The 16799-nt window shown below is 38.2% G+C and overlaps 1 protein-coding gene across 1 annotated transcript in view; it reads left to right on the forward strand.

Annotated features, from left to right (window-relative positions):
* The window catches only part of RNGTT (RNA guanylyltransferase and 5'-phosphatase), a 184984-nt gene that overhangs the window by 8404 nt on the left and 159781 nt on the right, over positions 1–16799 (forward strand). The window contains exons 3-6 of the mRNA XM_035321474.1: positions 3630–3733; positions 3874–3962; positions 7752–7827; positions 11697–11946. Coding sequence (XP_035177365.1) covers positions 3630–3733; positions 3874–3962; positions 7752–7827; positions 11697–11946 — 519 coding nt within the window. The remainder of the gene's footprint in view (positions 1–3629; positions 3734–3873; positions 3963–7751; positions 7828–11696; positions 11947–16799) is intronic.

The raw sequence follows: 16799 nt of genomic DNA on the forward strand, positions 1-16799 counted from the left end.
TGGGAGCAGAGCAAAGGACCTGCATGACGAACGTCCATGTACTAGAAACTGTGCAATAGGTGAGAACGGTGGTCCATCAGACCAAGTGCAAGCACAGTGTAACTCCAGTTCAGTGACTGAAGTATTTCAATTCCTGTAGTACCTGTATGTCTTCTGGCTTTTGGAGTCTCATAATTGTATACTTTGATTTCAGGCCTTAAGCTCTACATTCCATTTCATAGTTTTGACTAAATTGTACCAGATGCCTGTAGTTTACTGCTCCGTAAAAAACATGAGGAACACAGTCACTTCACAGGATCTCCACTTACAAATAATTTGTAATAATTGTAAAGGAATAGTAGTTCTGAATTTCCCTCCTTAACTTCCTGTAGTTCTGAATTCCCTCCTTAACAGATGCTTTCCTTTGTATCATCCTCCTGTTCAAATTAAATGCAACATCCCCAAAATTAAATGCAAACATTGAATGCAACATTAAAGGCAACTTGGAGACGGTTTGAGTCTGAAGAGCATTGAAGTGTTCTCCTGGGTTCTGTAGGTCAGTCAGGAGACAGAAGTCTGTACGTGAATACATTTAAAAGAGTGATTTCTAAAAGTTGAAGGAAAAACTTGAGTATCCTTTGGGCTTAAATGTTTTGATATGAAATTAATTTTTGAACTTTCTTGCTTCTCAGTGATAACTCTTCATTGCAGGAGGAGTTTGGGAAAGTTTGGAAGCTTCTTGTGGGAGCATTTGAAACCATTGATATTTGAGAACCGTGGGATTGGGAACTGGCTTTGAGTTTTCAATAGTAATGTGGAATTGTATCTTTTGGAGGGGAAGACGTTAAACTATATTTCATAACTTACACTTTTTTTTTGTAGCTCTCTGTTACAACTTGCAATATTAAATGGTGTTACCTTTTAATTTGTCTTCATGATTTTATTAATCAGCTCATTTTCCTGACACCTGCTTTTTCCTATACACAGACTACCAGATGATAAAACATTTTATTCAAGAGTAATTTGCATTTTGGAGTGTCTTTTCTTACTTATGCTGAAACTGAATGCAAGTCCTTCACTTTAAGATTCAATGAAAACATAATTTTAATCTTACTTTGAAAATATTTTTTTCCCTTTAGCTGGGGATATCTTTTAAGTACTATACCTAACTTTTATTTTAGATAGAATAGTTTGTCAAGCTTAGCTATGCAGTTGGGCAGGAGGTATTTAGGGGGCTGTTTACATGGCTTAGGGCACTCTGAGGAAAACACAGCTGATTCTTTTACCAGCCTTTTTGTCAACTTTAGCCATGCACCGGATAGGATGCAGAACACGAAAGACAATTGCTCTATTTTCCTTCGGGCAGGGCATGCTAAGGAAGACACTAAGACACTACAGATTCCCTACACAGAGCCATTGCTTGTGTAAACAGTAGGAAAATACCTAAATAGTTTTCATCTACCTATCTCATTTTAGATGTACTTTTCACCCTTTTATGTTTTGCTTTTCTTTCCTAGCCTGTTGTCCTGTATGTTCACCTGGAGGTACTGTTGTGAGAATACGCCATTGTGCTCCAAACAATTGTTTTTATCTGCTTTATCTCAGTGTTATGAGCCTAGAGCATAGCACCTGGAAATCTTGCATGGTCTTACTTGTCAATTAAGTAATCTCTGAGATGATTGCTAAATGCTGTTGAAAGTGGAGGGGGAGGAAAGAAATCATTAAACTAATTGCCTTTTGTATACTTCCTACAAAATTTATCACTGGATAATATGCTGTCAGTCCATATGATTAGCAGCTCCAATGACACCAAATACTTGAAATTTCAGATGATAAAACATTGTTTTCAGGTGGACTGCTACTGAAGTAGCTCGTATTTCCGCAAAACAGTCTCGGTAAACCATTCTGAATAAAATATTCAAGTTGAATTAGACAAAGAAGGAGGAATTTAGAACTGATGTAGATATTAGAGTACACATACTTAGTGCTTCTGACGTAACACTATGACACTTCTAAATATAAAAATATGAAAACACATCATAAGAACTTTGAGTGCCACGCATGACTACCTCTGTAGAGAATTGGAAATTGGCCTCAGGGGTTGATTTACATACTCGAGTGAATCTGCTGTGTGTGAACTGTATTCCAGTTAAAATAGAAATTTATCTTCTCTGAATTGTCTGGAAGCAGTGTTTTAAGTTGTAATTTCTCTAGCTGTAGTTCTAAATTATTAGCAGTCTGTTCACCTTCAGGTAAATAAAAACTGGTCAGAACCCTGTTTATGAATGTGTGCTGGAGTTTTAAACATACTGAAGACATGGTGTTCTGCATGCGTAACGTGCTTCAGTGGTAATGTATTTTTTAGTGCACTATTGATGTCTCTCTTTAAAAAGACAAGACTATAGACAGAGGTTTTTGCTGAAAGACTACTTGTAAAATGGCTTTTAAATAGACATCCGACTTCATGGTGAGAATCCTACCTGAAAGCATGACATTTTGCTTTTTGACCAAAAGCAATTACTTGTACGTATAAAGTAGGAAACCAGGAATGCTTTCAGCACACAGGTGTGCTAGTAGGCTGTTTTTGTGCAGTAACAGGGGGAGATTTATGCTTGGAAGAACTTTTGCATGGACCAATGATGGAATTCCATAGAATGGAGAAGGCCAGCGTCAAGTCAGCAGATTGCCATGTAACTTTTCTTTTTTTTCCCTGTTCTGTTTCTCTGTGACTTCCTGTGTCTGTGACCTGAAGGCACATGTTTCCCCAGAACCTGGAATAAAGGGTTTTCCACCGTTGTGTTAAGAAATCTTATGAAATTTGAAGAGTTTAATTTCCCTTGTTAGCTTCAGTGAGGAATCAGTAGGATGCTGATGAGCTGTGTGTAGGATGCCACCCGTTGGAGTTTCTGCTCTCCATCTTGCTTTTTTAAACACAGTAACTTCTGTAAGGCTGCTGTAAAAGAGCTACTATGTTACAGTTGTAAAATCAAACACACACACAAGGGGACACATCAGAGTAGAGTGGACAAGGTAACCTTAATTCAGGTATATCCCAAAGTCTGTAGGGTTAAAACTACAACCTTACTTAACCAGCAGCATCTTTGAAGATTTCAAAGTTTTTAACATCTCAGCTTTGAATAAAATATTGCTTGGAATTTAAGGGATTTTTGTTTTAAACTTAAAACAGTGTTGTTTTGCATTCTAACAGATGAATAAATTAAGGTAAGTTTTTTCTAAGAGGGTACTTCTATGTAAGCCTCAGTAGGTATTTTTTCTTATGGTACTCTGTGTTTAACGTTTTATGTGAAGTGTAAGAGCTCCTGATTCAGCTTTGTCTTCTAACATGTTTAAATACATCTTTAATATACACGTTTTTGGTGTTAGCAGATTTTTCTTATTTGGAGATTTTTAGGGGAAACATTGAGTTTTTTGAATTGACCAGTGCTAATTCAGACACAAGATTTCACAAAGAAAAAATGACTGTGGTGGTAGAAAGAAGTTTATATAGTTCTTTTGGAACACAGTATTTGAGAAATTTGAAGCTTGGAACAGCCTGCTACTGTTCTTAATTTGGATGTTATTAACCAAATAATATTTATTTGTTAATATTTGGACCAAATATATGCAATAACTTTATTTTTATTTTGTAGGTTAAAATGGGTTTGCTGGTGGACTTGACCAACACTACTAGATTCTATGATAGGAATGATATAGAGAAAGAGGGAATTAAATATATAAAGCTCCAGTGTAAAGGGTAAGTTGTCTTCACTATTTTAATGTTTAGTTTTTAACTTCAAAGATCACACTGAAGTAATTACTCTTCCCCTCCTTAATCCCCCCTCCCTTCCTTTCTCCAAAACTTTCTCCTAACCCATGTGTTCCCATGTTTATCAGGCATGGTGAGTGTCCTACACCTGAGAATACAGAAACATTTATCCGTGTATGTGAACACTTCAGTGATAAGAATCCCTCAGAGCTTATAGGTATGTCTTCTTTTATCCGTTTTAATTAGTTTTTGCTGTTAATTTATATAAGCCAAAGAATTTCTGCAGTACACTGTTTATGCATATATAAATTAGATGTATTTATTTATTTTCAGAGTAAACTACTAGTTTTACAGAAACCGGTAGGTTTCTGCATAAGTCAATTTGAATCCAGCTAATGAATTTATGCAGAAAATACACAGGCTTAAGAACTGTCTACAAACACAAAATACCTGCAGTACATTTTTGAAACTTCTGCTGATACAGATGAAGGTTATGCATTGCCTGATTGTTGTTTTAGCATTCGATGGTCTGGCTTCCTTGAAGTCGTATCTGGTAACTGAGTTATCAGTTATTCTGTAACAAATTTCACAAAAAAGCTGATTATTTGCTAGAAATTGGTAGTAAACATTAGGCTAAGTGTTTCTGTAGTATAGTGTCTCATAGTGATTACTCAAATGTCGTAAGGCTGACTTTGTTCGGAGCAGAATAAGTTCTCAGGTGAATTTTAGTTCTAGTAAGAGCACTTTATTCTGATTTCTGGTAAGCACAGTAATATTCAACTCTATCTGCTGACGAGTGGAAATGACTCCACAGCCATAGGATTGTAAAGGAGGTATACTTTGTTACGGTGCACTGGGAATAGCTTCCTTCAAAAAAGTGCGTGCCTTCCCGGTCGCTTCCCACGGCTTTATACATGAATACTGTTACGTATTACCTGAGCTCTAATACATATTCATTCATTTCTCCCAAAAGGCGGATCTCTTCCTAGTACTCGTTTCCATACTCCCCACCCTTAGCTCCTCCCGGTTGCGCCTGCGCAATGTAGCCTGGTGGTCACGGGCTGTGGTCCTTCAGGATGAAGGCAAGGAGGAAGAGGAAGTTAAACTTTTTACCTTTCTGGACTTTGACCTCCTGTTGGAGAGTATTTAGGAGTTTTTGCTTATCTTTGCCTTGTTTCCTGCCAATGAGTTGTTCATCCTTCCCTAATGAGTTGTTCATCCTTCCCTTATCCGTCCCTAATGAGTCGTTCATCCTTCCCTTATCCGTTGGCCTTGAGTGATATCTTCCTTGTTACATCTTCTCGTTAGGTTCCCATCTACATTCTTTAATGAGTAGCATATTTAACCATATATGTAGCTAAGTATTAATTGAGATAGGTTTTAGCATCTTCCCCTTCTTACCGCAAACTATCAGAGACAAGAAATTACTGCGCAGCTTTGTTTCCACATTCAGAAGGGGTCTTGTCCTTGGGCACCTTTGATAGTTCTGCAACCTGACTGAAAAGGAGTGAGGAGTGTCTGTATGACTTAGAAGCAGATAGAACAGTTGTTTGTGTAGGTGTCATTGATAAGAGCTTGGTAAACTAAGCCAGTTTGCTCACGGAGTTCAGAATTCATACAGAATCTTGGAATAGTGGAGGTTGGAAGGGACCTCTGGAAACCACTCAGCCTATCACCCCACCTCAGAGCAGGTCGCTTAGGACTGTGTTCCTTTAGGTGTTGACAGTCTCCAAGTATGGGGACTCCACAACACCTTCTGGCAACCTTTTCCAGTGTTTGGTCACCCTTAAAATAAAAAGGGTTTTGTTTCTTTTTGTCCTTACATTTAAATAAAATTTCTTATATTTCAATCTGTGCCCATCGCTTCTTGACCTGTCACTGAGAACCTAATTTTTATCAATGCTGAGACATTTAATTGAAGCACATTATTAAGTTCTTCACGTGATTTCCTTTCAGATACTTCTGTATTCCTCATGGAATGAAGTTTTAATTTGAGACCTCTGTTTTCTTCCCTGAACTGTAGTACAAGTATGTGATATGAAAAACCGCTAAATGAGAGCGAGTGGGATCAGCGGTTGGCAGTATAGCAGAAAATGAAACATTGTTACGGGTCAGCAATTTATATGGAATATGGACAGCACTGTGATACGCATGAAATAGCAGACCCATTTAACTGCTATTTACACTTTTAAAATGCCGCTTTTAGTGTTGAGTCATTAACTTTTGGATTTACATGAATTTTGGAATGTTCTTACGCTATTTAGAGTATTTTTTTTCTTGATTCTTAATTTACTTTTTTTCTCCATAGAAATGAATCAATGTCTTCAATAAGCTCTTGACCTGTAGTTTAGGCCTTTGTAGCGAAAGTGAATCACAGAATCAATGTTGGGATATTCCATTTCCCTTCCATTAGTTACAGAAAGGTTATTTCTTGTTCTGGAAACTTTTTCTGAAAGAGCATCAGGGGGATTGCTGTGGAGGATGTTTTTATCAGGAGGGAAAGCAGTCTGCAAGAGTGATAGAGTACTGCACCCTGTGCAACCATTCCTTTCCAAGCCATTGGTCTCATTGCTGAAATGCTTCTTATCTTTGTCACGTGTATAAAATTATTGACTTAACCTTTTTGGTAGCAGTAACAGCTGCAGGGCTTATTGATAGCAATTGTGTGCCATTTCATTGCTAGTGTTAAGATTAGACATGAAAAGAGCCTGAAATGTGAATGATAAGTGATCAACATTTTGTATTCAGCTAGTACTCTATAGGATGGAAGCTTTATTTTTGCAACTTGAAGGACTGCAATATGCCTGCCAACTTCAAGGAAACAAAACACAAAGATTTTGCTTAAGCAGAAAACAAAGGAGAAGTGATTGCTGGGAACGAATTCTATAAGGAAGCTAAAATTAATTTCATTTGATGCCAGTTACGGTTTTTGTTGTTATTAATGGTTAGAATGTGTGAGTCCAAGAAACTCCTAGTATTTCTTGCCTTGCTTTTTTAAGAAGGGAAGCTCAAATTACTGCTGACTTACTCTGCTAACTATGGGAGAGAAATAAGTAAATCAATAAAAGCCTGCTTTCTAGTCAGAACTGTAAAATACGTTAATATTAAGAATAATTGCATTTGGTGTGAGTGGAAACTTTGATGCTGTGGTGTTTGCCATTTAAAAAAAATGCATTGTGAGGAATGTCAACGTTTTGCCTGAATCCTTCATATCATTTTAGCCCTACAAGTTTCAGACTTGGTTTGTGTATCACTAGATGGTGCTGTTGCCTTGAAATGGAGGGAAAAAAGGGAGTTCCAATGTTCGACTTTTCTCCTCCTTTCACTGGGGAATGAATTCAGTAAAAGAGAGGGGAAATTTTTTTATTTTTTATTTTTTTCTTCTTAAATTGAAAAGCTTAGTAGTTGAAGACGATTATATTGTTGTATAATTTTCTTTTTTAGTTTTTTTTTTTTTTTTTTTTTTTTTTGCTCTGGAATCGGTATGTCTGGTCTTACCATGGTAATTACACATTTGACATGGAGTTGTAGTCTTGACACTGCTTTCAAGCTTGAAGTTGGGTAATCTGGGTATGATTTTTATGCCTGATGGTGTGAAATAAATGGAATGTTGGTTGAATCCATTAAAGCACCATTATTGAATTTTACTGCAGTGTACTCTGATAAGTGTTTGATCATTCATTAAAAAACAAAACAAAGAAAGAAACAAAGAACAATTTTGAATCTTGTCTGTATTAGCCACACTAGAGTTGCATTAAGTTAGTGTTCTAGTCAGTTGGGGCAGTCTGAAGTATCCTATATTCTTCTGCTAATAATTTGCAGGAAGAATGTAGTAATTTTTTTTAGGCTTGTATGCATTAAGCAATCTGGGATGCCTTGATAGGAAGGAAGATAACTCATTTGTGTTACTGATGAAAATAGAAGGATCCAGAAAACACTTGTGAAACTAAAACATGTTTGTTAAAACTACTTTCAAATGATTATGTTCTTCTCTTGTTTCGTATAGGTGTCCATTGCACGCATGGTTTCAATAGAACTGGATTTCTGATCTGTGCCTTTTTGGTTGAAAAGCTGGACTGGAGGTAACTTTGAATTTTAATTCCTATGAATCTGTAGATTAATAGCATCTTCAGTATGTTTTACTTATTGTCTTGACAGCTATCCTAATGTATTCACTGTTTATTTTAGAACTTCCCACTAATTTTGAGCAAACAAACAATATTAATAATATTCCTAAGGTAGCTTAGCCTTGGCCAGTCAAAATTTTCAGATTTGGTAGGTCAAAGTCAGCCCCGCCTGCTCTGTGTGGGCTTTTGGAAGTGTATGGAGTGTGCTCTCTGTCCCCCATGACATAGCCCATGCTTTGAGTAAGAATGTAGAGTTCAGAGAATCCTGAGAGATTTTTTCCTTCTGCTTTTTCACAAAGGTGTGTGTGTAGCTCTTTCAGTTTCTTCAGTTCTGAAAAGGAGACATTAGCTAGAGCAACAGCAGAGAGACATTAATGCTTCTGGGTTGGTGATGGGGAAACACAGTCCTTGTTTCCAGTTGTTGTTTGACTAAAGTCTGTGGCATGTTTCTACAGAGGTACCTGTATTTTAAAAGTGTGGTGCCCTCATAAATAGTAACGAACTCACTGAAGCTGACTTTAAAAAATGCTGCCTGTACCATGCTGATGAGCCTGAGTTTGCACCTTTGGTAGAGTTCATGAAACACTGTCTCTGCGCTGACTGGGTCACATGCAAGGTGTGTTACTTAATGAGTCCTTTCAGCATTTGGATGGTATTGCTGGTACGGACCTTTAAGGGAAGAAAATTCTACTCCAGTTGCTGCCTGTTCTTGTGACTGGACATGGAGTTCACTCGGTGATTACTGTGCATGTGCAAGCTGTTTGCAAAGAACTGGGTCATTGCTTTCTGTTAGTAAACTTGGAATAAAGGCACTGGAGTAATGGAGATCGAACACTGTTAACAGTGGGTGGCTGATTCTTGGCAGAATCTTAGCTGAGTACAGGAATTAGACACAGAGACCAAGATTTTTATAGTATGATTATAGTTATTCCTATGAAATAGCAAATTTGTATGCTTTTAATGTAACAACTTAAAAGCAGCATGCAGTAATCAGACTCAGTATTGTGCATTTCCTCTCTGGAGAAAAGGTCTGTAAGTCTATTTGAAAGTCCTTTCATGCAGCTTCTTTTTTATTTTCAAACCTGTGTGGGAAAAGCCTTAGAACTTAGCAGCCATATCTTTTTTGCTTTGGTTTTGTTTTGTTCAAATAACTAATTATATCAAGTTTGTTCCTCTCTGTCATGTTGTTTTAAGAGAACATTCATATTTCACTTGATAGGTAAAAATGTCCACAGCAAAAGAATTTCTGCAAGGTCGTAGTTAATGCTAAGCATTGTATCAAGATAAATCCAATTTGCTGTATCATTCGTTAAAATGAGGCACTGTTATTTGCTGTAGAGGAAATAAGGTTTTCCTGATAGAAAAATCCATCCATATTCGTTCCTTAAGCGTATGATACGAGAGTACTGCTGATGCATTGTGAATGTGGAGAGGTATTTTAAAATACATAGTTAGTTTAAAGAAAGGTCATCCAGACTGAAAGCCCTCTAGCTAGTCATCAGAAACCTTACTAGATTTTCATTCTTTACAACTCATTTTCTTGGAAGATGGCTATATTTCTAGAACTTGCACTGTATGTCTTCTTTCTGCTGGCTTTCTGAGCTTAAAATCTGGCCTGCTTCTTTTGGCTTTCATTATTATCTATTCCATAATAGTATAGATTTCTTCTAATTTAATAAGAGACAAACTTGAGCATGTTTCAGGCCCCATCTCTTTTTGGTTTGTTTTAGCTTTTTGGTAGCATTGATTAGAGAAGATATAATACAATTTAAGAAAGATACAAAAATAAAAATTGTCTCGTGAGGAAGAAATTAGGAGTTTTATGAAACAATGGAGAACATCTTTCTAAGTAACTCAGATACTAAGCTGTGATGTCTGAGATCTGATGACCATCTGGTAGCCTTACTCCTGAAAGTGTTTTGTTTCCTGCGCTTAACAAAGATCAGGAGAGGGAACCAAACTTATCTGGTTCTTAGGAAGTATATCTCTCTCTTTTGGGACACTTATCTCAAAGTTCTCAGGCACTGTCTTGTACTGGATGGATCAGACAGAAAATTATTTTTGTATTTAATTTTTAATTTTTTTGTTTTATCTATATTGTTTCCTTGTTCCACTGGTAGACTATTTTCTTATCTGGAAAAAAAAAAAAATTCACAGCAAATAGTATGTGCTTTCATTTCCAGCTTTAAGACACGTGCTTGTCAAGAAGCCTAATGGGGATTTACCTTTTAGTGATCTCTCTTCTATTTTATAGAATCATTCAGGTTGGAAAAGACCTCTAAGTTCATCTGGTCCAACCTTTAACCTAGCACAGCCAAGTGCACCACTAACCAGGTTACTAAGTTCTACACCTACACGTTTCTTGGGGACTTCAAGGGATGGTGACTCAACCACTTCCATGGGCAGCCTGTTCCAATACTTTACAACCTGTTCATTGAAGAAATTTCTTCACAATATCCAACCTAAACTTCCCCTGGTACAAGCTATTTCCTCTTGTCTTATCACTTGGTGCTTGGGAGAAGAGACTGATCCCCACCCTGCTTATTGCCTCTTTTGAGGTAGTTGTAGAGCTCAAAAAGGTCTCTCCTAAACCTCCTTTTCTCCAGGATAAATTATCTCCTCGGCAGCTCCTCGTAAGAGTTGTTCTCTAGGCCCTTCACCAGCTTTGTAGCCCTTCTCTGGACACCCTCCAGCACCTCCATGTCCTTCTTATAGTGAGGGGCCCAAAACTGAACACAGCACTCGAGGTGTGGCCTCACCAGAGCTGTGTACAAGGGGACGATCACCTCCCTGGTCCTTCTGGTCCTAATGCTCTTTCTAATACATGCCAGGATGCTTTTGGGTCTTCTCTACCACCTGGGCACACTGCTGGCTCACGTTCAGCCAGCTATTGACCAATACACCCAGGTCCCTTTCTGCCATGCAGCTTTCCAGCCACTCTTCCCCCAGCCTGTAGGGCTGCTCGGGGTTGTTGTGCCCCAAGTGCAGGGCCCAGCACTTGGCCTTGTTGAACCTCATACAGCTGGCCTTGGCCCATCAATCCAGCCAATCCAGATTCCTCTGCAGAGCCCTCCTAACCTCAGGCAGATCAACACTCATGCCTAACTTGGTGTCTTGTGCTCATTGACATAAATTCTGGAGTATTCTCCAGTTGGCTAGTAAAGGTGCTTGGCTGTTAGTTTTGGTTTCAAAGGGTTTTTTAATGATTCAGTCTACAGTTTATTACTGCAACTAAGTTTGAAAGTTAGAAGCCCTTCCCTGTTCAGCTAAATTATATATATATATATATATATATATTTGAGAGAAGCTGCCTGTAAGAGAAGTCACTACAAAAGACTTGTATGCATTTTTGTCGGTGTGATGGCAAAGCCTCCAGGGAAGATAATTCTTAGGAGGAAATGGGTAGCCTTATTTGAATTTTATGACTTGAATGTCTGTTCATTAAGACTTCTTTTCCTCTTCACTCAGCTCTTAAGTACTTACCTACATGTCATCCATTCCTTTTCTATAGCAATAATTAAAGTTGTAGTTACAACAAAAGTTTTTCCTAGGTGACCAGCAGGCTGCTCTTAGCTGTAATTAGGAGATGAAGCAGACCAAGATACAGTATCTACATAACCACGCAAAATCTTTTGCAAGAGCAGTAGAGTTGCTGGGCTGATCTGAGTATAATGATTTTAATATCATGAATGTTTTTGCAGTCACCATTTTGGGATTTTTTTCTGAATTCTCAGTGCCAATGCATTTTAAATACATTTTAGTCATGCTATGCCCTAACTAATAAATAAAACATACAAAGTAATTTTCCCATTTTTATTTGACAGTATTGAGGCAGCTGTGGCTACTTTTGCTCAGGCTAGACCACCAGGTATTTATAAAGGTGATTATTTGAAGGAATTATTCCGTCGTTATGGAGATGAAGATGATGCACCATCACCACCTGAGTTACCAGAATGGTGCTTTGAGGAAGATGAAGAGGAGGACGATGACAATGGTAGAACAGGAGGCCAAGAATCAGAACCTGGATCATCAAGCTCTTCCTTTGGCAAAAGGAGAAAAGAACGCCTAAAACTGGTATTTTTGATTAAGAACTTAATATTCTAATTGCTAAACTTACTTTCATAAACTCTTAGTCACGTGTTACTACGTTGTATGTGCTAGAAAAGTGCTAGTGCTGTTTCAATTCAGGAACTGGTAGTATTGTCTCTAACCAGGAAAAACAGGTAGACTTGTTGCGAACTTTGAGTTCTGTGCATTGAACTTCAACATTTAACTCCTCAACTATTTCAGCTGTAATAATGATTTAAAATTATTCTATTACAACATTTTTTTAAAGCTTGAATTGAGATAGTAGAGCTTTTCTTAATTGTTCAGTGTTCCTTTAGAGGTGAAATGTTATGGGGTGCGTATGTAGAACAGCTCTTATATATTTTTTTGTAGCCATGTGCGGATAAAACTCAAAATCTTTTAAATTCAGTACTTATTTTAATAAATATTCCTACTTTTGAGATCCCAGGGGGGTTGAGACTAGGATTAGCAAACAGCAACATGATCATAAAAACCCATGACAGTTTTGAAAATCATTTTTTTTTCAAAGCTATTTTAACTATATAGTGATAAGAAATACAAGAAATCTGATCTCTTATTATGATTATTTAGACAAATTTGCATAATTCTGATGGATTAAGTTACTGTAATTTAATTATAGTATGGAACTAATACGTATTAGGAATATTCTTGTACTATACTAATTGCGCAGTTCTTTCTAAATCCGTGACCTTGGTTTTGTATAGAAATCAGGTACAGGAGAATAATACTGAGGACAAAACCAGATTTAGATCTTTTCGCCTACTGTTGAATTATTTTGTTTGTGTGCTGAGGTGTGTTTGCAAGCACTTGGAAATCCTCACATGAAACGTGCTGCAAAAATGCATTTTGTTGTTACTGCAGCTGTTCATCATGGTTTACAGAATGAAGATAGAGGAAATTATCCTGAAAGGAACACCAAACTTTGTCCAAAGAAGCAAGATGAACTTTAAAAACTTTCCAATAGACCATCAACTAAAATAAAAAGACTGCTGATACTGTAAAAATTCATAGTCAAAATATATTCAGGGATATAGCCATTACCTCCATTAGCCTTTCAGTAGTACTTTGGTATTTAAAAACTTTTCTTTGGGCTTTAACTGCCAAACTGTTTTTTTGATTTCCCTTTTGATGCATTAGTAATTGAGGTGTGATGGTGAGGTCCAGTGATTTTTTTTTTTTAATTTATTTTATTTTTCCCCCACAAGTATAAAGCTAAACTGTTCTGTTTAACAGGAATCACAATACTGGATTCCCAGGCTTTTTCTTATCTGCCAGCATAGTTTTTTTGAAAGCTGAAAGCTAAATTATACGAATAAGCATATTAATAACTAAAACTTAATTAAGAGTTAGAGAATTCATGAAAGAGAGTCATCTAGTTAATATGCATATTCGTATAATTCAGTTTTGCAGCTCTGGAGGAACAGTCTTTGACGTGAAGAGGAGGCACGGGGAGGATTCTTTACCATGATTCTTGGCTGGCAGATTGGACTGCTGCTTAACTGAGTAGACATGGATACAGTCCGTTTGTGATTCCTTGTAAATAAGCGATCTACAGGGGGAATGATTCTCAGGTAAATACCTCTTGCTCTAGATTTTCACTTCTTTTGCTGTCTAAAGGGCTCAATGTTCATCATCAGTTGATTTCCCACAGCACATGTTTTCGGCTTTCTAATTTGACCCCTTCTGTAAACACCTAGGGGTGTGTAATGCCAAACTGATGGGGACTGGTATGATACTAATGTGCTGAAATGTTTTTGTTTGACACAAGTCTTTGTGGGAATAGAAGTAAAGTTCCATGGGTAGAGAAGATGCTTCCCAGACATCTTGCTGGGATAATGAACAGTCAGGAGCAACTGCCCAGATATCTCACAAAGAGAAGTTAGCATGCTGCCTGTTTCAGAATGATGTCCTGGATGTGAGAAACTTTACTGCTGCATCTTTAAATGAAACTTCTGTATTTTGGTGTCAGAAAGTTTTGACAGCATTTTTTTTTCCTTACAAAGTGTTGGAACAGTTAGAACATAGTGCTATTACAGTTTCCTTCATCATCACCTGAATGTAGCTGACAGGTAACAGCAAGCCTCTTTGCTCTAGTCTCAGGTGTTAAACGGCAAATCCAAACACATTTTGACTTCCTCAGTGATGTCCTAATGACCATAGCATTGAAGCAATATTAGCTGACACTTAGAATCTCACTTTGGGGGAAAAAAAATAATCTCCAAGTATTTTGTAAATAGGGCAAAAAGTTAGAATTCCAAGCCAGAACTTTCAAACTTTTCATGGGTCACCCAGATCTTTTACTGTTTATTAAGGAGTACCATCTGTTCTATTCCTATGTAAGTTGTGTATTTCATGGGAAGTACAGAGTGTAATATTAAATGCTTCTAAAATGGGTGGTTACGTCTCAGCCAGTCTGGAAGAGGTGGTTACTGCTAGTGATTTGCTTCATGATTTTGAGGGCAGGGGTCTTGTGGTTATCTGTGCGACAGAGGGAAAGTGTTAAACCTCATGGCTGATATACTTAGCAAGGGTAAGATTTAAGTACGAAAGTACATCGATTCAAATATTAGTGGCTTCATTTTTCTCTTTCTAACATCCCTTTTTCTTACAACCTTTAACCCATATACTTAGTGTTCTGCCTGTGGACATGTCTTGATGGATATAGGAAAAAGATTATTTTTTATTTCGCAGCAGCGTTTTATGCACTTAAGGACAGGTGTCATGTTTGCTTTCAGCCTGCTCTTTTCCCACATTAAATACCACTTTGTTAACTTTTTCCCTACGGTCCATTTTTTATACTTCTGACCATGCTCGCCATTCTTCGTCATGCTAACCCACGTTTTTCTGAGGCATTGGTGCCCAGAACTGAACGCAAGTCTCTAGCTGAGGCCATCCCAGTGCTTAACAGGGAGAAATTAGTTTCATATGTCTTAAGGCTAATGCTTCTGCTTATGTATCTCAATATAGTTGCCTTTTACAAGACAAAATAATACTAAATCAGGTTTTGGTCTGTTGCTGCCTCTTTGTCTTTTTCACTAATCGCCTCCCAGTGTGTATTTGTGTAATTGCTTATTCCTTATTAAGTGTAGGACTTCGTTCATACTGAATAGAGTACTCCCCCCGCGCTCCCGAAGGATAGCACTGACTTCTAAAGGTACCACCACAAATTCACAAAACTGAGAATCTGCTATTATGAAATTTAGGGCAAGTGGAATTAATTCCTTTACCTTAATCAGACCCTTCAAGTGCTCCTCAAAAATATTTTGCCATTTTTTTAGTTAAAAAACCAACTCCTCTGAGGCTGACTCAGAAACAAGTTGCTTTTCTCTTTTACGGAAGTTTCATCAATCCCATGTTTTCTGAGTTACATCTATGAGAACATGATGAGATCAAAAGCCAAGCTCAAAAGATGTGATGTTTCCTGCTTCTCCCGATTCTGCGGAGCCTGCCAGTCCACATAAAACATGACTAGTTGAACAGTTTGTTATTGAGTGACAGTCGGCAGGATTTTGTTGCCTTTTTTTCTTGTTCATGCTCAGAGGCAGTTCTTGTGATGTGATCCTCTATTTCTAGGAATCAAATCTAAGCTGATCAGTGTCTCTCCCTTCCTCTCTTTCAGGAGATATGTACTCTCTCTTTTTCTGATAAGCTTTGGAATGTTTCCTGGCCTCTGGAGGGCTGTCTTGGAGCATTTTGCACTCTGTCAAGTCTCTGAGTAGTGGAAGATGGCTGTTACCAGACCTGGTGACAACCACTGGGGTCAGGGGGGCATAGGGCTGGGGCTGTGCCCACCCACCCACCCCTCCAGCCGGGGTTCAGAATCAGACCCAAGGACATGGTTTTATATTGCAACTTCTCCTTCAGCTGAAGTGATGGGCAGAGGGATGTGGTGGGAAGAGCCTGATGAGTACAGATGGTACAAAGGTTGTGCAGAGTGTAGCTACTAAGAGTGTGTAGTTACCCTGGATCCCCTAGTGCTTTTAACTGTAGGTGTAATAGCAGCTCTGAGGACCTGAGTCAGCTCCTGCTGAGCTGACTGCTCTGCCGTCTCTGCGCCGTGTTCACTGAGAGGTTGCTCACCCCCCCGTGGGGGGTTGTTAGCTCAACAGCAGTGCAGAAAGTCCACCAGTCTGGCACCTTACCAAGGAAATATCCTCACGAACCCTGGGGTACTCAGTTAACCAAGCATCGATACGCAGGTGACTCACCTTGCTTTGCTACTGCTGCGCCTTAGCTGCCGAGTATGTTGGAGGCCTGACCTTTTTCTGTAAAAGCCTCGCCTTGCCATACAGCTAAGGCTCAATTTAAACTAGCATCTGGATGAAGTCCCTGGGTAACTGAGTTGATCATATTCTTAGGCTGCAATAATCAAGTGAAATATTCTCTGCCTTGACTCTCTTACTATCTCACCTCACAACCTCATCTTCATCCTATGACCTCAAGCACTTTGCTCCTCACTCTCCCCAGTCTCTACTTGTTTAAAATCGACAGCGTTATAGGGAGAGGTTACAAAGTGCCTACTGGAGGAATGGAGAAGCCTGTATGGGGAAAAAACAAAACACAAAAGCTTGCCTTGTTTATCCAATTGTAAGCACTATTATTTCCATAATTCTTTCAGACTTGCACTTTTCCTCAACCCTCAAAACCTAATTGTGTGTGTATATATGTGTCATTGTGTGCATCAAACACATGCCGCCTATGCAAGAGACCCTGCTGCACCCGGTCAGGTCTTTAAAATCAACAAACAGTTGAAAGCTCTTACAGGAAACAAACAACCGAACCCAGCAAGGTAACAGGAACCAAATCAGTGTGTATACTTCCTATGTGCTGCAAAGCTA

This window comes from Oxyura jamaicensis, chromosome 3 (genome assembly GCF_011077185.1).
Source record: "Oxyura jamaicensis isolate SHBP4307 breed ruddy duck chromosome 3, BPBGC_Ojam_1.0, whole genome shotgun sequence".
NCBI classification, from domain to species: domain Eukaryota; kingdom Metazoa; phylum Chordata; class Aves; order Anseriformes; family Anatidae; genus Oxyura; species Oxyura jamaicensis.